Source organism: Chiloscyllium plagiosum, chromosome 31 (assembly GCF_004010195.1).
Source record: "Chiloscyllium plagiosum isolate BGI_BamShark_2017 chromosome 31, ASM401019v2, whole genome shotgun sequence".
NCBI classification, from domain to species: Eukaryota; Metazoa; Chordata; class Chondrichthyes; order Orectolobiformes; family Hemiscylliidae; genus Chiloscyllium; species Chiloscyllium plagiosum.
In genome coordinates this window covers 19404515-19427004 of record NC_057740.1, presented here as the reverse complement: position 1 = coordinate 19427004, position 22490 = coordinate 19404515, and the positions used below count along the sequence as shown (strand labels likewise).

Here is a 22490-nt window from a genome sequence, read left to right as displayed (position 1 = left end):
CTAGCCATATCAGGATCTGATTCAAACAAATTTATGTTGAGAGCTGTGGACTTGTCGGACTAGCGACAGTGCATTCTTCCTGTCTTGGTCATAACACAGAATAGCTCCTTGGCCTTCACCTGAAGCATTTTGCAGTTAGCAGCTGGGAAGAGGGACTGTTGAAATACAAGTTGAAACAGAATCCCTGGAAACATTCTTTCCTTCTGCCATGATAGAGTGCATAATAATCTACCCTAGTTGGCAGTTTTCTGTCTGGTTGAAGCCAATATGCTGGTGTTGGCATTTCACCTGTTTACTGTATAACATTCTGTCTATCTTTGCTATTCACAGACTTCTTTTCCAAGATGAGAAATTGCCAAAAGTATATCATTACCCTTTCTGCCAAGAACAGTTGGAGAGGACACTTCCTTCAAGGTTCAAATTCACCATTTTCTTTTCAATGATTTTAACGTTCCTTTATTTTTCATTCTGAGTGAAAATATTGATCTTAGAAGTTCAGAATATTTCACCATAAGAAACTATGCAAACTATTTATTGACAGGGCAAATTGTAAGTTTTGATCTCTTGCATGATTTCAAAATTAATATAATACAACATTGTCAAATAATTTTATCGATGCAACACGTGATAATTTTAACTGGTTAAAATGTTATATTTTGCAGCATTGCTTTGGAACAACCAGACAAATGTCCTGAATAATGCGAACATCAAAAATGTCATATTAGTAGATGCTTATCATTTCAGTTTTAAGAAGGACAAAAGTAGATCAACTATTTAAAAAGTAAAACGATTTGTTTGAAGTTATATCAAATGATTAACTAAAAGTTACACTAAATATCCAGGTTTATAATTACTTGAAGCTTTTATAGCTACTGCCTACAAGAACTCTCAAGGATAACAGAAACAGCAACATATTGGAAATGTCAATGTTTATGTAATATAATCCTGGGTATTTTATTGAACTTTATCTGTTGATACCTTCTGTGTTATCTGATAGTGGTAATTACACATTGTGCTCTCAACTTCTTCAAACCCAGGTCGATCTTCACACCTTTAAAAGCAAACATAATGGAACATAAATTGTTGATTTTGCAATTACAATTAAATATTCTGATGTGAAAATTCAATATTCCAAAGCTGGGAATCAATAAGGGAACAGAAATTTCACAACCTTAAGAAAATCATACTGACACCTGACTAGCTAAAGAAGCATAAGAGCAGGAGAAAGTGTGAAGCCAATGACTTCCATCAAGCAAAAGGCAATTTTTTTCAATTTTTTCGTGGGGTCCATAATGAATATTATAAAACATTGGGAACTCACACAATGTAGATTGTGTTTTAAGCACTTACATAGCCATTAGTTACCCAGAAGCAGTTTCTCTTTGTGTGATCCTGGAATATCATCACCCTTACTCATTCATTGATTCATTCAGTCACTCAGCCACTGAGTAATTCATGATATGCATTTCAGGAGGAAGTAGCAGTAGCAGAAACCTATTGATGACAGGACCAACATTTTCGATTCTCAATCTATTGATTTGATGATTCAGGGGTGCGAGCATTGGTTAGGAGTGGAAGGAGGCTTGTTGTTCAAGAAGGGACACAGATGAGTCTACTAGTCACAGCTTTAAAATTAGCACATTAATGAATTCACTGGCTTGTGGTCTGTTACAAAGGAAGGTGATTGTAGTTGTTGGATGCTTAGCTCCAAGACATTTCAGGAGAAGTTCCTCAGGGTGGTATCCTAAGCCCTACCATCTTCATCAATGTCTTTCACTTCTTTATAAAGTCAGAGGTGGGGATGTTTGCTGATTATTGCGTCCTCAGATTCCGAAATAGTTTGTGTTCAAATACATCAAGATCTGGATAATATATGGTTTTTGACTAACAAGTGGCAAACAACATTCACACCACAGAAGTGCCAAGCATTGACCATATCCAACAAGAATCTAACCATTGCCCCTTGACAGTCACTGGAATTACCATCTTATGTCTTAAATTTTTTTAAAAGCTAAAAGCCACAGTGGGGGCAATCATATGAAAATATTTCCTGAATTGACAGCTGAATTCCAAACAATAAGTATCTTGGAGGCTACCATTGACCAGAACCGTACTGGACCATATAAATACCGTGGTTACAACAGCTGGTTGGAGGCTAGGAATTCCACAGCAAGGAACTTGTCTCCTGAGTCCCTAAAGTATATCCACACAAGTCAGGAATGTGAAGGAATTGCCTAGATGAGTGTAGGTCCAACAACACTCAAGAAGCTTGACACCATCCAGAACAAAGTAACCCTCTTTATTGGCATCACATCCACAAACACCTACTCCCTCCACCACTGATCCTCAGCATCAGTATTGTGTTCCATTTACAGGATGCACTGCAAAACTTCCCCAAGGCTCTTTATATAGCACCTTCCAAACACACAACTAGAATTATTCAGAAAGACAAGGGCAACGATACATTAGAAAACCACAATCTACAAGTGCAAATCAAAGCCACTCACTATCTTCACTTGGAAATATATTGCTAATCCTTCAGTGTTGCTGGGTCAAAATCCTGGAACTCTGTCTGTAACAGCATTGCCTACAGCAAATGAATTGTAGCAATTCAATAAGGCAGTTTTCCACCACCTCTTCAAGGGCAATTAGGGATGGATAATAAATGTTTTTGGCTCAGCCAACAACATCCAAATCCCAATGAATGAATTAAAAAAAGATCAGGAAGGCCCCTGTGGCACAACCAATTCGTCATGATCTGCGCATTTCTTGTGAAGTGTAGACTGTCCTGAAAGGGCTGTCCAAACTTCGAGGGGTTTTGTTTTCTGGCCTGAATGTACTACACTATCATTTTGAGGGAAGCCCAAGTCAGGGAGTCACAAAGATTATTAGAATCTACCTTCTCCCGTTGCAGAAGTGGGTATTGCAGATGCTGGAGATTAGAGTCAAGATGAGTGGTACTGGAAAAGCACAGCAGGTCAGGCAGCATCCGAGGAGCAGGCAAATCGACATTTCAGGCAAAAGCCCTTCATCGAATGCTGCCTGACCTGCTGTGCTTTTCCAGCACCACTCATCTTTACTCTTCTCCTGAAACAGCAACTCCTGGACCTGGATTAATCTATGAAAGGTGCAGACACATCAAGGTATAGAAACAGAACTTATGTCCTACTTTGTTTCCTCAAAACTAAAAGCCACAGTGGTGGTAATCATATGAAAACATTTCCTGAATTGAGTGCTGAGGTAAAACCTTCCCAAGGAAATTAGAAAACATAGGAAATAGCAGCTATAGTATTCATTCCCTAAAGTCTGCACCAACATTCAATGAGATCATGACTGATCATTCATAGAATCATAGAACCTCTACAGTGTGGAAACAGGTCATTTTACCCAACAAGTCCACCCAGACCCATTCCCCTACCCTATTATTCTATATTTCCCCTGACTAATACACTTAACCTACACATCCCTGAACACAATGGGCAATTTAGCACGGTCAATTCACCTAACCTGCTCATCTATGGACTGTGGGAGGAAACCGGAGCACCCGGAGGAAACCAACGCAAACACGAGGAGAATGTGCAAACTCCACACAGACCTCTAGGTCATTCTCTCACACTATCCCTATACCTCTCAATAGCTTTACTATCTTGAATACTGTCTGCAGTTTTGGTCTCCTTATTTAAGGATGCAAATTTATTGGAAGCAGGTCAAAGGAGGTTTACTAAATTGATATCTGAATGAGAGGGTTATCTTATGAGAAAGAATTTTTCAGACTGAGTTTGTTTCCACTAGAGTTTAGAAAAGTAAGGGGTGACTTGAATGAAGTCTATAAGACCCTGAATGTTCTTGACAAGGTGGACCTGAGAATTTCATAGGTTAATCCAAGTCCAGGAGTTGCTGTTTCAGGAACAAAATTAGTTTTTTTTCTCTCAAGGTGTTGTTTGACTTTGAACTTTCTGCCTGAAGATGGTATATTCAGGGGTATTTGAATATTTTTAGGCAGGGATGACCCTGTGTCTAAATGAGTGACAGTAATCCAACCCACTTCGTTTCTAAATGGCCAATTCTGCTGCTAATTTGTATGCTTATCAATCTTTAAATGTGTCCATCTTTGTTTTGAATAACCTCAATAATCGAACATCCACAACACTCCAGGGTAGAAAATGCCGAAGCATCACCACCCTAATTGGGAAGAACTTCCTCCTTATCTCAGTAACAATCACCTATCTGAATTGGACAGAAAAATAATTTTTCTGAACAAGAATTTGCTTGAAGAGAGACTAAAGCTCTGTTTCATAAATGCCAACTCCTTTAAAAAAAGCTCCTTTGACCATCTTTCTTGACAACCTCAATAGGAAATGTATTAATAATTCTGGAAATTGGACAATTATTTGTTGTTTACATCAACCAAGGCTTTAACTGCCAGAAGTAAAATTAAACATCGATCTTTGTGAAAAGAGGATGCCAATAGCTTCTTTCACTCTCATATAGTGCCCATCAGCCTCAAATATAAAGCCTGGTATTGCCTGTAGACTTTCAAGAATTCACAAATGTTTTCAAAGAATATTGTCGCTGTCAAACTCTAATTTCTCTAAATTGAATAGTGGTTAAATACAAATTGCCCCATCCCATGTGGATCCCTGGTTTAAAAATTTACGCTTTAGGTGATATTCTTCCAAAACATCCTTACAGTCAATCCCTGTTTACCTTCAAATGTCTGCTCCAAATAATGATTATTAAAAATTGTCTCCCATGAAATTAGTTAACATTAATTCCCTAGTTTTGGCAGCAGGAGAAAAGTTAAGCCAAATGTATTTATTTTGCATATTGCCATTGAGTGTTGCATGCATGGCACAAACTGTAGCGTTTCAGGAAGAGTCTGTTCAAACCACTGCACGCAATTCCCCTCTGCTAAACAGCCTTTTATTGTGGTAAAGTAGCACAACAGAGTTGTGACGTCCAAAAATAGCAGTGTGGACATGTAAAAGGTGTACTTTAAACAAACTGGATGATCAGAGATAACATGTTGCTCTGAAGCTCTCACATACAAAGAGGTTCAGGACAACTACCTTGATCATTTGTTTATGTTCCTTTCAACCTCTCATTGAGAAGTCTTGCCCTCTGTGTTTAGCAATCTCTGAACCAGGAGAATGCGACTAGGTTGGAGGGGTGTATAGAAGGCTCAAGCACTACCATTCTTCTACAAAGAAGGGAAACCCTATCCAAGTTATGTTCACAGGTTCTTTGAAGAGACAGCAACCCATGATTTAAAGGTTAGAATCATTTGTCAGCGAACCAACACTTATTCGTTGTTAAATTAGATTCCCTACAGTGTGGAAACAGGCCCTTCGGCCCAACCAGTCCACAAAGACCCTCTGAAGAGTAACCCACCCAGACCCATTTCTCCTCTGACTAATGCATCGAACACTATGGGCAATTTAGCATGGCCAATTCACCTGGCCTGCGGGAGGAAACTGGAGCACCCAGAGGAAACCCATGCAGACACAGGGAGAATGTGCAAACTCCACACAGACAGTCATCCAAGGCTGGATTCAAACCTATGACCCTGGTGCTGTGAGGCAGCAGTGCTAACCACTGAGACAGTGTGTTCTGCTATAAAGCATAACAGTTGTGTTCCTCCGCAACCTTGTACTGTAGAAAACCGCTGTAGAAGATCGTGCTGTAGACAATTGCTAATAGAAAATCATTATACCCGTTCAGTAGAAAGTTTGTGTTATCCAAACTATGCCCACAATTTGTCAATTGTGTTATAGTCATTCTTGCTAATGAAATCTGTGTTATAGCAGAGTGACCTGTAAGTCCTACTGACCGCTGAAATGGAGACCCAATACTTCAGCCAACTTTGGGCCCATTAGTAAAAGACCTCCTACCACGACTAAATTAATATTAACATCTCTTTTATTCATTATACCACCTATATATGTGGTTTGCTTGACATGGATTTTGATATATAGCTCTCTGGAAGAAGAAATTTAAAGTAGAATAGGGCATCGCAGTTCATCATAAAAATGATATTGTGGCGACAACAGTGAAGTTTCAGTGCTATTCACAATAACATGTGGAGAACACTTCCTTTTAATGAAGCTGTTGAAAGAACTGCACTATTGGAGATAGCACTGATCACTCAGAAGGCTATTCTTCTAAAAGTATAGGTGCTAGCTGAATAAAGAGAGATTTTAAATCAATCTAATTTCCTGGTTCTTTTGTGCCAAGTTGCACATAACCAAGCACTGGTGTGTTTCTCTATTTTTCTCAAGTTAATCCAGTTATTAAAGATTGTGCAGTTTCCTGTTTTAGCTAGAACAGATGTTTGTGCCAAGTGCAATAGACCTATTGAGAAATTAATTTCCACATTGACTGTCATTTTGGACTGTATTTAGACAAATATAAGAATATATGATAATTGAGCAAATTATCGCATGTTATAACTTTTGACATAGAGTTTAACATACTTTATTGAAAACCATTTTGTAAAGACCTCTTAAAATATTACAAGCTTAGCATCTCTGCTGCCACAAAACCACTTCTAAAAATAATTATCAAGAGACGCATATAGTCAAGAACAGCACTGCCATGCGATTCTTGAATGTATGTATGCATTTAGCCACATATTAGAGATAAGGCACATTCCACACCAACATACTCCACTGTCACACATTTACTAACACCTCATTTGGATGTGAAACATGAAAAATGTGTAACTGTAATCTGCATAGAAATAATTACTTTTATAGGAATGTAAATGTTTTTTGTAAACAAGCTAAGTCAAGACCTGTGCAGGATCAAGACGATATAGTGACTCATATAAGATTGAATGAATAGCCTTTTCTGTCTAACCTTCTCATTTTCTGTCATGGTTATGGATGAGTTCAAAGTCTAAGAGACATTGATAACATTGGTTTTCATGACTTTACCTCAATTGCCGTCCAACAGCATAGTTCTTTGGGCTCCAGATTCTGCTTAATTCAGTAAAAAAATTGGAATCTCTGAACACTTTTATTACTACAAGTAGTGCAGCATTGATTTTATTTGAACAGAAGATGATGGCCTTGTTGTGCAATTTGCAACTTCTGAGTCTCATACTTATCACAAAAGAGATTTATTGCTGATTACCTGTGGCCAGTGAAATCAAGATTACATTCTGTTATATTGTTACAATTCTGCGAAATACGTAAAGAGGCAGTGTTGCAGATAACAAGCTGCTAGCGTTCTATCGCACATATTCCGATATTTATTTTCTGAATTTAGATAGAAAAAGAATTTGGAGTGTCCACAGTATCTGGACTGCTGCAGTTTGTAAGAAAGATAGAGAAGGAGCTGCCTTGCTTGGGACATCAGGCCATTCAGCAAGTCGTGCCTGCATAAGGACCTGCATCAGATCAGAAACAGAATGGCCAGCCGAGAAAGTTGATAATATAACATGTTTACATAAAGTCAGTGATCTCCACATTACATTAATGAAAAATAGAAAACAAACATATATGCACCAGAACTCCTTCCTCATAAAATATAACTAGTGTAACTCTATCCTATCCAAATGGTCCTTGATGATTAATGACTGAATACCTGTTCTGAGAGATTCATACAACTATCATTCACTTATTAATCTGAAGATGAAAATCGATTCAAACTTACTTGTAAATCCAACACTTCTGCATCAATTCATGCATTTCATCTGGGCACTCAGGAGGACGGTCCAATCGGCCTCCTTGCTCAATAAAACTAACAACTTCTGGGCCTTTCATTTTCTGCAAAAAAAGATTCAGATTTACTGCCTGCAGAAAATGACTTAAAAATTGAAAATCTGATTAATTTATAACCAGGACTTTTACAGTATATTCTAAATATTTTTCAGCAATGGGTTCCCACCTAACAGCAATCTAGGTTTGTTTACTATATCGCATCAGTGTATGATATTGATCTTTTGCTATAAATTCTGTGTCTTATGATCCTACTCCACTATCTACCTGATGAAGGAGCAGTGCTCCAAAAGCATTGGACAATAGCCTGGTGTTGTGTGATTTTTAACCTTGTCCAACCCAGTCCAACACCAGCATCTCCACATCATGGTGAGGAATTAGAAAGTGTTAGATGTGTCAAGGTACTTGGGTGCCCTTGTCAATAAGACACTGAAGCCTAAAATAAAGATGCAGCTAGCTGTTAGGTATGTTAGAATATTATGGAATGTTAGCTTTGATTGCAAGGAGGATTTCTGTTCAGAAGTAGTGAAGTCTTTCCTAAATTGAATAGGAGCTTGGTTAGACTACACAAAATGTAGACCTTGTGCAGTTTTGGTTTCTTTAGTTCAGGAAAGACATTATTGCCAAAGAGAAAGTGCAACAAAAGTTCATCAGACTTGGGTTGGCAGGACAGGCTGATGAAGAGAGCTTGTGTTCTCTAGAGCATCAAAGAGGTGGCCTCATTGAAATCTACAAAATTCTTAAAGGAACAATTAGAGCAGATGCAGGGAGTGTGTTTTCCCTGTTTGGGAACTTAGAGCTGGGGACATAATTTAAAAATAAGAGGATTCCATTTAGGATGGAGATGAGGAGAAATGTTTTTACTCAGAGAGTGATAAACCTTTGGATTCTGTACCCCAGAAAGTTGTAGGAGCTCAGACTTTGAATATTTTAAAAGTAGAGGTTGATAAAATTTTATCAATGTCTTGAAAATGTATAGCGATAGTGTGGGTAAAAGATATTGAAGTGTTGGGCCAGCCATGATTGTACTAAATGACAGAGGAGGTGCAACAGTCTTGAATGGCTCACTCGTATTCCTATTCAACTTTTCGCTCTTCGTGAAAATAAAATGGAGGAGGAAGATTGTTACAAGATCACTTGATGCATAGAAATGGTATTTTCCAGTCCTGAAGGATTTTGAATGGGAAGGAAGATACAATGCTTAGGAATGCACTGTGCTTGGGCGGCATGGTGGCACAGTGGTTAGCACTGCTGCCTCACAGTGCCAGAGACCTGGGTTCAATTCCCGCCTCTGGCGACTCTCTGTGTGGAGTTTGCACATTCTCCCCGTGTCTGCGTGGGTTTTCTCCGGGTGCTCCGGTTTCCTCCCACAGTCCAAAAATGTGCAGGTTAGGTGAATTGGCCATGCTAAATTGCCCGTACTGTTAGATGAAGGGGTAAATATAGGGGGGAATGGGTCTGGGTGGGTTACGCGTCGGTGGGTTGCTGTGGACTTGTTGGGCCGAAGGGCCTGTTTCCACACTGTAAGTAATCTAAATGCATCAACTTGCCTGGAGATTGTCTTAAGGAGTTGGGGAAATTTTTCAGTAGTTTTATTTTCTAACATTGGCCTCCATTTCATTTTGCTCTGCCTCCATATGGCTGCTTAAGATGATGTGAGCGATTGAACCCTGTATCTAACGGATTGCACGAGCATTGACTAGTTCGATGATGTTTTCTCAGCTTTATTGTTCTTTGGCTTAAATTAAAAATCTGATAGTTGCTATAAATAAGGTTATCACCAGACAGACAAATAATACTCATAAATTAATGGAACTGAAAGATATAAGGTCAGGGTGAGTGTGGTTGTGGCATGGTGGCAACGGAAAGAAAGCTAAACGAATATTTGCTTTAAAAACAGTAACAAGATAAATTTAACAAAAATTAGTACATAAATAGTTACAGTCACCTGAAAGAGCTTGAAATGATCTGATAATGTGCACAATGACCGATGCTTTGAGATCTGAATAGATTTTCTTCATCCCAGAATTACATTTAGATAATTACTTTCTAGTCAGTCATTTAGATAAATATAACTGTTTGTGCAAATTGAAAGTTGTTCCATTGGAAAAGAATTCAACTGCATTGAGCATGATCTGAGGTGAAACAAATTTCACTCACAAGACCACACAAACAGGATTTACCTTATATGGTTTTTGTCCATAAGTCAATGCTTCCCACATAGTAATACCAAAGCTCCAGACATCAGCCTTGCTTGAAAATTTTCGGAAATTTATACACTCTGGTGCATACCACTTGACTGGCCATTTCCCAGCAGTTCGAGCCTAGGACGAATCAGAAGTAAAAAGTCTAATTCGAAAGTTATTTCCCAAGTGATTCCTTTGTGAGACAGTGTGATTTCAGTATTTTGGGAGTTACTGAATTATGTGTGACAGAATAGTGCCAGTTTTAATCAAGGTAACATGATACTGAACAAATAGGTGAAATTGGATGTGATATTTATTGACTCGCCCATCTGAACTTTCTTTTGCCCACTTTGCTGCTCAGTAAAGAATATTGAGATGATACGTAATTTCCCAATATATTTCCCTTTCATCCACATGCAAAATATCAGAGATTCTGAAAATTTGTAACAAATGCAAAACAATTCAGATACACTCAGTATGTCCAGCAGTGTCTTTGAAGAACATAATTGAGTTAATATGACAAAAATCTGATGAATGGACATCAATCTGAAAAAAAAGGGCTGCATTTTACCCAAATAGTTGACTTTTTTTGCAGGTCAAGACTGGAATCAGGAAGGACCCTTCAGACAACCTGCAGCCTCAGAGTTAGAGGGTGGTTAAGTGGGATCTGGGGCCCTGTAAAGGGTAAACATCTATTCTTCCTCTGCAAGCGAACTTATTCCATATTAAAAGCATTATATGCATGCAAGTTGCTTGTCATATTAGAAGGTGCAAATTGGCCAGGCTCTCATTTCCTTTACAATCCAGTGATCCCAGTTTGTGTGGATCTATGCTTATGGCACATGAGGACAATTGTTGTATACGATCATGTTTGAATAATAAGTACCATATTAACAAATGAACAAATCATCAGGTTAACATTTAAACAACCACTGTCCAAGGATCTATCCAATCTAAACAACTGAAAAGTTCCAAGACAGGAGCCAAGAGTATTGTTAGAAAAGCTTTTTCATGGTCTTAATGTCTTTACCTTCAGCAGACTGGACATTGAAGAAGAAACCTCTGTGACATTTGGGCAAACGGATCAGTTTATCCTCAGACAACAGGATACAATAGCCACAGAATTAGCCATTTTATTTTGTAAATATTCATACCTTTGGATTCATAATATTTTCTGAATACACACTGACAAGAATGAAGGGACCTCTGCATTGCACCTAGTGAAGTTTCCAGAACTACATTCCACAAAATAATGTCTAGTTATTCAGCCCCAGACACTCAGTGATTACTTTGACTGGATTACCATGAGGTTTACCTTGTAGTAGCTGTCATCAGCACCTATTGCTTTGGACAATCCAAAATCACTAATCTTGGCATAATGTTGATTGACCAGCAGGACATTTCTGGCAGCAAGATCCCTGTGCACAAAATGATTTTCCTCCAGATACTTCATTCCCATTGACACTTGATGGAGTAATTCGACAACATTGTCTATGTTGACCTTTTCTCTAATGAAAAAATAGATTAGGAAAGGCTTCTTTTTAAATAATCTGCTAGAAGTATTTTCTGCCATTGGCAAGTATTTGAAAGTTACCTTTGACGAAACAATATTTAATTCTCAATTGTATTTTTCCAGTTGTAAGATATTGAGAATGGACAATATACAAAATCAAATATTCACTGTAAAACCATGAAAAGACATAGACAGTTTGACTTTGGTCTAGAACATTTGCAGGACTCACCACAACAGAACTCACCCCAGTAATTATTTTAACTTTTCTGGGTTTCTAAGCTACAGACAATGTTAGTATGTGTGTCATCATTATGTAGCAAATGATAGGCCAGGCTAACATTAAAAATTTATATTTTAAAGTGCAACGTTATTACAGGAACACAGTAAAAACAATATGGAGATGTTGTAATAATTGAAAATCAATAAAGCAGGAATACCAATAAGATCTTGGCAGCCCAAAAAAGATTTGATCTAGCTTGAAACTTAAGGGTAGACAAACATGTTGACAGTGTCACAAAGATTAGACGTATTAAACTGATTAAACAAAAGGGCAAACCAGCTATTCAGATCATTTGTGGTTTAATTTTCAGTAAACCACTGAAACTGACTCATTTGTAAGTTTTACAACATAATTCGAAAGTTGATTTACTAATCAGTGACAAACATACTTTGAAATTTGACGTTAGACACAAATGCTACTCAAAAAAGGGCCTTTCCAAAATATCTAGTCATTTGCTGATACTGGAGGATATTGGCCAATTAATTCTAGTGTTTCAGACAAGATTGAGACTGATTATAAATGGCTGCTTTTATTATTTTTGTTTTGAAACCTGCAAAAGCTCCGAGTTTTCAAATGAGATGTATTTATAGCATTACATTCCTGAAACCAAAGTTCTTCCAATATATTGTTTTGGGGCTCACGATGGTCTCTTCTCTGCATCAGGAGGCTAAATCCAGATTGGATCAATAATTTACTTGGAATCTCTGCTATGCTCCTTCTGACTGATGTTTTTATCAGGCAGTGTAGCTAATCTAAACAAACACATGGCAGTATCATGGGGCTCTTGTGGCACAGTAGTAGTATCTCTACTTGAGCCAGAAGGCACAGGTTCAAGTCCATCTATTCCAAAGGTTTATCATAACACATCTGAACTGGTTGACTAAATAAAATCTACAGAGGTATGGAGTACAGCATACAATTCCAGTTGCCCCAATATTGGAAGGATGTTATTATTGGAAGAATATCCCTGAACTGGAAAAAGTGTAAAAAAAGATTTACAAGGATGCTACCAAAACTAGAAGGTTTGAGTTATAGGAAGAGGTTGGATAGGCTGGGACTTTATTCCCTGGAGCACAGGAGGCTGAGGGGTGACCTGATAGATGTTTAGAAAATCATGAGGGGTAGAGATAAGGTGAATAACCAAGTTATTTTCCCCAGCATAGGGGAGACCAAAGCTAGAGGTTTAAGCTGAGAGGGGAAAGAATTAAAAGGGACCTGAGAGGCAACTTTTGTCACACAGAGGGTAGTGCATATTTGGAGCGAGCTGCCAGACGAAGTGGTAAAGGTGGGTACAATTACAATATTTCAAAGACATTTGAACAGATACATGAATAGGAAAAATTTAGCAGGATATGGGCCAAATGCAGACAAGTGAGACAAGTTCAGTTTTGGAAACCTGGTTGGCATATACAAGTTGATCCGAATGGTCTGTTTCCATGCTCTATACTCTATGACTCAATGATTCTCCGTATCCGTAATCAAGTGTCCACAGTATCAACTCAAAGTGACAAATATGCACCTCAACAATAAATTTGCCTGGTGATAAAACACTAACTGGGTCCTGTATGGACAAGCAATGGCAGCTTATTCGTGTCTGTTAAACTCCAATTGCATTCTTATGGTTTATCATGGAGGAGGCTTTTAACTTTTGCCAGACTTTGACTGAGCTCTCTATTCTTAAGAGTGCAGGATGTATCTCAATGAGGAATCTGTGTACTTAAAGCCAAAAATTTACTGTTAGCTCAAATGCTCACTTTTTGGAAGACAAAAATTTGTTGAGGGGACCTCCCGAAGCCATCTCCATCACCAACATCAGATTTTCTGCTTGACACACTCCAATCATTCGCACAATGTAAGGATTGTCCAGTTTCTGCATAAATTCTGCCTCTTTCATTAATTCTTCCTTTAAAGATTTCTCATTATCATTTTTCAGTACTTTAATAGCGACATCGATCTGTTTCCTGAATAAAAAAATAAAAACAGTAAATAGGAATTGAACAAGCTCAAGAAAAATGCACATGTATAAGATTGGAAATCTTTTATTGTCTTAGTCACTTCTGGTTTCTTTCTTTTAACCAGATTGACAACAACAATTTGTCTTTCTAATAAGTTTTATTGTTTTGTTTTTCCTTAGTACCACTTTCTCTAATTTTTTTTTTCTCCTAATTTACTTTGTATCTACCTTGATCTGCTGTTATGCTGTTTACTAGACAGTCTGTCACCTCTTTGATCATTTAGTTTTCTGCCGATTGTTACATCTACCTTGACGGCCATGACAGATGCTGTGAATGGCGAAATTGTTAAGGTTATTAACTGAATCCTCAAGCTACTTTTCAAGGCTTATATATGTAAATTATATAGTTAAATTACTTACTTTCTCATCCTATACACTCCTTTCTTCACACAGCCAAAGTTGCCAGATCCTAGCTCCACTTCATCTATTAGTAGGCATTCTCTCTTCAGGTACAATGTCTTATCTTTTAACTCTTCAGGGTCACTGTAGGGGCTTACAAATGACTCTGCATCCATAGGAAGAACTCGTCGTCCAGTATCTGGAAAGTTTTTGGATTGATTAAACACTCGAACGGTAATGTGGTTATACAAAACATGAATATTGCTGGAAAGAAAGGCATGTTGCCTAAAATTTTCAGGTTGTATTCATCAGAGCAAATGCAAGAATGCAAAGTTTCAAATGATCAAAATAATTTATATTCAGGAGATAAGGGTGTTGCCTGTTGACAGGTCGACTCTAGCAAAGTGACTGCAATGGAGAGCTATACCTCCTCAAGATCCCTGATAATGCAAAAAATGAAAGGGTTGCACATGTTTCTTTTTCCAGCCTCAGAAATAGGACATGTATAGCTCGTAATTTTCCAAAATTCCATTGGTTTTGGGGGCAAGTTCCACAGAATTGCAAAACCACAAATGTTGTACTTTTCTTCAAGGAGGTAACAATATGTCAGTTAGTCTACCCTCTGTCTTTAGGACAAATACGAGTATTCTTTTTAAAAACATCTTTTATTTTGCCAATTATCTCCCTTTCTTTCTTCTTCTGACTGAACTGGTTCCATCCTCCCCAAGGGATTGCTCACATTTTCCCACATTATATTCCACCTGCCATTTCTTTGCCCATTCTCCTAGCTTGTCCAAATCCTTCTGCAGTCTCCCCCATTCCTCAACACTATCGGTCCCTCGACCTTTGTGTCATCTGGCAACTTAGTAACACTGCCCTTTGCCCAGATCATTAATGTATAATGTGAATAGTTGTGGTTCCAACACTGACCCCTGCAGGACTCCACTACTCACTGGCTGCCATCCTGAAAAAGAGCCTGTTATCCCTACTCTCTGCTTCTGCCAGTCAGAAAATCCTCTATCCATGCCAGTACCTTGCCCGAACACCATGGGCTCTCATCTTATTTAGCAGACTTCTGTGCAGCACCTCGTCAAAGGCCTTCTGGAAATCAAATAGATCATGTCCACTGGCTCTCCTTTGTCTAACATGCTCATTACCTCTTCAAAGAATTTGAACAGTTTTGTCAGGCATGACCTCCCTTGGTGAAGCCATGCTGACTCAGCCAATTTTACCACACACTTACAAGTATTCTGCAATCTTTTCTTCGATTCCATACTGTCGGGAATCTAATCATTACTACTTCTCCAGCTTCATTTTCCAGTGGTCCAATGTCCACTCTTGACCTTCACTTACTTTCTAAATATTTTTACAAAACCTGTTGCAATCTTTAAAATTACTAACTAGCTTACTAACATTAGTTAAGTAGGATGCTGATACATTTCAACTCAAAGAAATAGTGGTAATTTGGATGAGAAGTCTTGTGGAAACCATAAGCAATCCCGTGGGGAGGATGGAACCAGTTCAGTCAGAAGAAGAAAGAAAGGGAGATAATTGGCAAAATAAAAGATGTTTTTAAAAAGAATGATGAAGCATATCAGTACTTTGCCGCATTATTTCACCACTGTCTGTGTGGAGTTTGCACATTCTCCCTGTGTCTGCGTGGGTTTCCTCCAGGTGCTCTGGTTTCCTCCCATAGTCAAAGATGTGCAGGTTAGGTTAATTGGCCATGCTAAATTACCCTGTAGTATCCAGGGATGTGTAGGCTTGGTGGATTATTCAAGGAAAATGCAGGGTTACTGGGATAGGGCAGGGAGTAGGATGCTCTCTGGAACATCAGTGTGGACTCAATGGGCTGAATGGTCTGCTTCCACACTGTAGAGATTCCATGATGATTCTAAGTAATCCTGTATAAATGTGCATAGACATCTAAACCATTTTCTTCAAAACACTGAAAACTCTTTTTCTGTGACTTTGTCTAATACCGAGGCTGTAAAGCCAGTGCAGAATGTTATAGGTGCCTGAACAAAATGGGCTGTCACATGGAATGTGTCTGAATTGCGTCAGACATTTAGCAAGGCTTATTGCAACGTTGAGAACAACACCTTACATGTTTTGATAATGATGTAGGCGTTAAGGTGTGATTGTCACTTGGCAGTGGCGGGTTGCCAGTTAATGCGGATTATTTGTTGCTAATTATAAGTTTGCAGATGACACCAAAATTGGAGGTGTAGTGGACAGCGGAGAAGATTACCTCAGATTACAACAGGATCTTGATCAGATGGGCCAATGGGCTGAGGAGTGGCAGATGGAGTTTAATTTAATGCAAGGTGCTGCACTTTGGAAAAGCAAAACTTAGCAGGACTTATATACTGAATGGTAAGGTCCCAGGGAGTGTTGCTGAACAAAGAGATCTTAAGTGCAGGTTCATAGCTCCTTGAAAGTGGAGTCGCAGGTAGATAGGATAGTGAAGAAGGCATTTGGTATGCTTTCCTTTATTGATCAGAGCATTGAGTATAGGAGTTGGGAGGTCATGTTGTAGCTGTACAGGACAATGGTTAGGCCACTGTTGGAATATTGCATGCAATTCTGGTCTCCTTCCTATTGGAATGATGTTGTGAAACTTGAAAGGGTTCAGAAAAGATTTACAAGGATGTTCCAGGGTTGGAGGATTTGAGCTAAAGGCAGATGCTGAATCGGCTAGAGCTGTTTTCCCTGGAGCATCGCAGACTGAGGGATGACCACATGGGGGTTTATAAAATCATGAGGGGCATGGATAGGATAAATAGACAAGGTCTTTTCTATGGGGTGGGGAAGTCCAGAACTAGAGGGCATAGGTTTAGGGTGAGAGGGGCAAGATATAAAAGGGACCTAAGGGGCAACGTTTTCACACAGAGGGTGGTACGTGTATGGAATGAGCTGCCAGAGGAAGTGGTGGAGGCTGGTACAATTGCAACATTTAAAAGGCATCTGAATGGGTATATAAATAGGAATGGTTTGGAGGGATATGGGCCAAGTGCTGGCAATGAGATTAGGTTGGGATATCTGGTTGGCATGGACGAGTTGGACTGAAGGGTCTGTTTCTGTGCTGTATGTCGCTATGACTCAATGAACTGCAGATTTCATGTCATTAATATGCAGCTTTCTAGTTTATCATTCACCATGAGCAATCTAGATGACAGGAGTGCTTGATAAGGAAATCAGAATGGGTACCTGGTGACTATAATTAGCTGCTGGATGTGATGAGCTTCTATGTTGGTCACCATGCAACAGCATCTCAGGACATGCTCAAATGGCACTAGCTACCCACAGCCCACTTCCACAGACACTGGCAGCCAACAAGTGCCAACTTCAAGAACCCATATAGCACATCTCTGATCCACTTACATTTTGCTTCTGTACTTCAATGCTGCACCTCAGGGTGCAAAGGAAACTATCATTATAATGCTGCAGCAAGGATACTGCATACTCAGGGGTATACACCCAGCTCATGGAGCAGATCACATTGTATCCCCGAGTTTTTCTCTCGCTTTCATAGCGCACACCCACTCTGAGCCTGCCTGGGTACTTCTAGCATCCCTGCCTTACCTTGCCTTTTTGTATCTTACTCCTCAGCCAGAGATACCAGGTTCACAGTACTGCTGTACTACTATGCCACATAGTACAGATACAAACCCAGAAGCATGACATGGTTATCAGCAATCGTCAGTCAAATCAGAGTCATAGACTTATACAGCATGGAAACAGACCCTTTGGTCCACTTGTCCGTTCTGACCAGATATTCTAAATTGACCAAGTTTCATTTACCAGCATTTGGCCCATATCCCTCTAATCATTTCCTATTCAGGCACCCATGCTGATGCCTTTTAACATTGCAATTGTACGCGCCTCCACCTCTTCCTCTGGCTCATTCTATACTCCACCACCCTCTGTGAGAAAAGGTTGCTTCTCGTGCCCTTTTAAATCTTTCTCCTCTCACCATAAGCCTATGCCCTCTAGATTTGTTCTTCCTTACACTGGGAAAAAGATCTTGGCTATTTACTCTATCCATCCTGCTCATGGTTTTATAAACCTCGATAGGTCACCCCTCAGCCTCCGATGCTCCAAAGAAAAGATCTCAGCCTGCTCATCCTCTCACTATTGCTCAAATCCTCCAATCCCAGCAGCATCCTTGTGAATCTTTTCTGAACTCTTTCAAGTTTAACAACATCTTTCCGATAGCAAGGAGACCAGAACTGAATGCAATATTCTGAAAGTGACCTCACCAATGTCCTGTAGAGCTGTAACATGACGTCCCATCTCCTGAACAGAATGCACTGATCAATGAAGGCAAGCAAATGCACTGAGCCCTCAATCGGAGGTCCTGGGACATTAAGCTGGGCAGCCTCTGACATGAGTCCAGGGGCTTGGACAGGTCAGTTAGCCACTTGAGGTGTCAGGATCCTCTCCTCATAAAGGATGAGCAGCCAAATGTCAGGTAGCCCACCACCGCGGTCAGTTAAATAAGTGGGCAACAAGTTGGCAAATGGAGCACAATGTGAAAAAATGCGAAATTGTTCATTTTGGAACAGAGAACAAAATATAGTATTATTTAAACAGAGAAAAACTTCAGAAAGCTGAAGCACAAAGAGACTTGGGGGTACTTGTGCACAAAACACAGAAAGTGAGCACACAGGAAGGCTAATTGAATGCTGGCCCTGATTTCAAAGGGTTTGGAGTATAAAAGTGAAGTCTTACTGCATCTGTGCTGGTGAGACCACATCTACAGTGCTGAGAGCAGTTTTCGTAGAATCCTGGCAGTATGGAATCAGACCATTCAGCCCATCAAGTCCACCAACCCTCCAAAGAGCATCTCACCTAGACCCACGCTGCTACTCTTTCCCTATAACATTGCATTTCACATGACTAACCCACCAATCCTGCACATCCCTGGTCACATTGGGCAATTTAGCATGGTCAATCCACCTAACCAGCACATCTTTGAACTGTGGAAGGAAGCCAGGCATCCAGAGGAAGCGCACGCAGGCACAGGGAGAATGTGCAAACTCCACTCAGACAGTCACCTGAGGCTGTGAGGCAGTAGTGCTAGCCACCGATCCAATGTGTCACCATAATAGTCCCCTTAATTTGGGAAAGGTATAATTTCTTAGGATGCCATTTAGAAAAGGTTCACAAGGATGATCTCTGGTATGTTCTAATGAGCAAATGCCTCATGTTGACTGTATTCAATAGAATTTAGAAGAATGGATGCTGATCGCATTGAGATATACAGGATTCTTAAGGGACTTGACAGGGTAAATGCTGAGAGGGTGGTTCTCCTCATGGGAGAGTTTAGGACCAGAAGGCATTGTCTCAGAATTGAAGAGCACCAACTTAACACTGAGACAAGGAAGAATTTCTTGTCTCAGAGGGTTTTAAGTCTTTGCAACTCTTTGTCACAGATAGTTATCAGGGCAGAGTGTTTGGATATATTTAACGGTGAAATTGATAGATTGCTGGTCAGTAGAGGAATAAAGGAAATGGGGAAAAGACAGTAAAGTGGATAGGAGGAACCATGATCAGCCATGATCCTATTGAGAGGTGGAAGAGGGTCACGGGACCAAATAGCTTACTATTGTTGTATTTCTTATAGTCTTAAGGTCTGTATTGACTCTTTGGTCTATTGTGGCCTGTTTTCATTTCTGAAATGAGGTAGAGGCTGGTATTAAGATATTAGGAAGTGCGTAGTACAGCTGTTCCTGTGGTAGCAGGTGGAGAGGTATCCTCAGAAAGTGCAAAAGTAGTGCTGGGGCTATGAAGGGTTAGTGATGTTGGGGGCTGGGGTTGGTGAAAGTGAGCGAGGGATGATGTTGCAAATAGTAGTGAGAGTGATGTAGCATGAGCCTTGGTGGGAGGTTCTTGCAGTAGCAGAGACAGAATGAACGTGATGTATCAGAGAGGAGAGAATGGCATTTATACTAGAGGAGTGGAGAGGGTTATTGATCTCCTTACAATGCTGTGCATTCCTCCAGAGAGCTAAGATGGCACTGACCCTGGCAGCAACCTTAGCCCAGGCTGGCATGATCTCAAGTTGTGACCTCCTCCACTGGTCTGGGGGGAACAGGGTCTCCCACCTCTGTATCATCCCATCCACAAAGACCTTCAACTCCCTGGCTACAAAGTGAGGCACCATAGAGTCATAGAGATGTACAGCACAGAAACAGACCCTTCGGTCCAACTCATCCATGCTGACCAGATATCCTAACCTAATCTAATCCATTTTGCCAGCACTTGGCTTGTATCCCTCCAATCCCTTCCTATTCATATACCCATCCAGATGCCAATTCTCCTTTCTCTGCCATGTCTGGGACAAATTGCAGCAAATGTGCAGGACAGCTCCAAACTAGCAGTACTTTTCCAGGTGTACAACAACCTGGTAAAGATAAAGGTGGCAGCAGGGACGCTGGTCAATTCCGGCATATTCCAGCCATGTTCCAGCAACAGTAGGTGGTAGAATGGGGCTAGAATCAGATGTGAATGGTGCCATAGGGGTAGGATTGGTAGTTAATGAGGCCATTCTGAGAAAAGGTCACTGGACCTGAAACGTTAACTTTGATTTCTCTTCACAGATACTGCCAGACTGCTGAGCTTTTCCAGTAACCTCTGTTTTTGTTTGAGTTAATGAGGCTGGTTTGCTATAATTCTGGTGTCAGAACCCTCTAGGACCTGTGGAGATAAAACCCTCCAGGAAACTCAGTAAAACTGACACTTTGCCAAAACCCATAAGACTGACTCCTAAAGCTGCATTCTCTAATTATTACTTTACAAAATGTGACCACAAAGAACACCAGCAGTCAAAGATCTGCCATTTAACTTCATAACTCTATTATAACCAACTTAATACAGAGCTACTCTGAACTCACCTCCAATTGGTTCTGGCGTGTATCCATCTGGGTTACAAGCAAGGCTGATTGCACTTTGTCGCTGAAAATGAAGGACAGATATTATCAAGTTTAAGCAAAGTCATCAACATTACTTATGAAGGGCTAGATGACCTCCTGTGGCCTTATTCACAGTTAGTTTGTGGTCTCAAGTACAGCTGTGAGGCTATGGCTGTCTTATCCATTTTCATCCTATTCTTTACTTAGGAATGAAGTACTGTGATAGCTGGAAAATTGAACATGAGGCTGAAAATAAATAATACTCTAAATCTCTTAAATTTGTGATAATTTAGATGGTGTATGTTCATTCAAGGCAAATAACTCTTAATTAATGCCAAGCAATGTTACTCCAAATGAGGATTCATTTTTACAAATCCAGACTTTATTCCCTTCAGATTTTGATTACTGTGGAAAGTTTACATTTTTTGTAAAATTCCCTTTTAATCCAGTATTTTGTCTTCGCCTTTAATTTTATTTTCTCTCCTGATTATATATAGCAATGAATGTTGTAACTGGCAATTCCTGGTCCAATCTCCACTCTGTGCTTAAAAACGATTTGAAATGATTAGTGAAGGACGTACTCAGGTGCTTGCCTTCCTTACACAGGTCCAACATCTCAGGGGACACTTGGCAAAAAACGCTTTCCAAATATTGCAAATTCCAATGTGGAATCCCGTTACAAAAAAAATTCTATTGGCAAGGGCAAAATGTAACCCATTCAGGACTGGAGCAGTAAGTCAAACTGAGAAAAATCTATTTACTTCAGTCATTACCAGAAACTAACAGGAATAAACATAAGGTCATCACCAATATAATGAAGGAAAAGTTGCTTGTCACAGATTTCTCCACCTGGAACAGTGGTTGAAACAAGATGCATAATAGTATTTATGAAAAGATGTTGATAATTATTGAAATTCTTTTTCAAAATTAGGAATTGCCATTAAATGAGGATTGTTTTCAAAAAGTCAACAATGCGACGATTTATTGGTTCTGTCAAGTTGTATGATCTCAAAGCACAAAGGTTGAACATTTTACTATTATATTGAACTTGTACTTACATTAGGAGGAAGTGAAGGTGGTCTCACTGGTTCTGTAAGGTATAAATGAGTTAAAATGAATAAAGCTGACATCTTTTATGAGATTTTTCTGTTGTATGTTTCCTCAAACTTGCCTTTGCAAAGTTGTCATACTAGAAAATCCAATTGGAAAAAGTTCTTTTTTCTTCCTTTTCTCCCCCTCCCTTCCTCTCAAAAGCTGACAACTCCTCAATAGTCTTTAATTCTATTAAATCCTTCAAATCTTCAGTCAAGTGAGTGTTGTTCACAACTGATCCATACTCAGCAAAAGTTAATTAAATTCATAGGGTTATTGGCAAGTCATCAGGAACTCATACCATTTCTCTTCATTTTAAATCCTTTATGAACTAACATGGAAACATCATTATATATCATCCCCTGCATCTTTCCAACATAATGCAAAAGTTAATGTACTTCATATAGCTACTGTAAATGCATACCATG

The 22490-nt window shown here is 39.5% G+C and overlaps 1 protein-coding gene across 2 annotated transcripts in view; it reads right to left on the bottom strand.

The window, feature by feature from the left end:
* Window positions 1–783: 783 nt before the first annotated feature.
* The window catches only part of LOC122565297 (tyrosine-protein kinase ZAP-70), a 100547-nt gene continuing 78840 nt past the window's right edge, over window positions 784–22490 (bottom strand). For both annotated transcript variants that reach the window (XM_043721106.1, XM_043721105.1), the window contains 8 exons: window positions 22029–22060; window positions 20953–21013; window positions 14075–14252; window positions 13455–13661; window positions 11223–11415; window positions 9905–10045; window positions 7657–7769; window positions 784–1051 (listed from right to left, as the gene is read on the bottom strand). In XM_043721106.1, coding sequence (XP_043577041.1) covers window positions 955–1051; window positions 7657–7769; window positions 9905–10045; window positions 11223–11415; window positions 13455–13661; window positions 14075–14252; window positions 20953–21013; window positions 22029–22060 — 1022 coding nt within the window. In that variant the 3' untranslated portion in view covers window positions 784–954. The remainder of the gene's footprint in view (window positions 1052–7656; window positions 7770–9904; window positions 10046–11222; window positions 11416–13454; window positions 13662–14074; window positions 14253–20952; window positions 21014–22028; window positions 22061–22490) is intronic.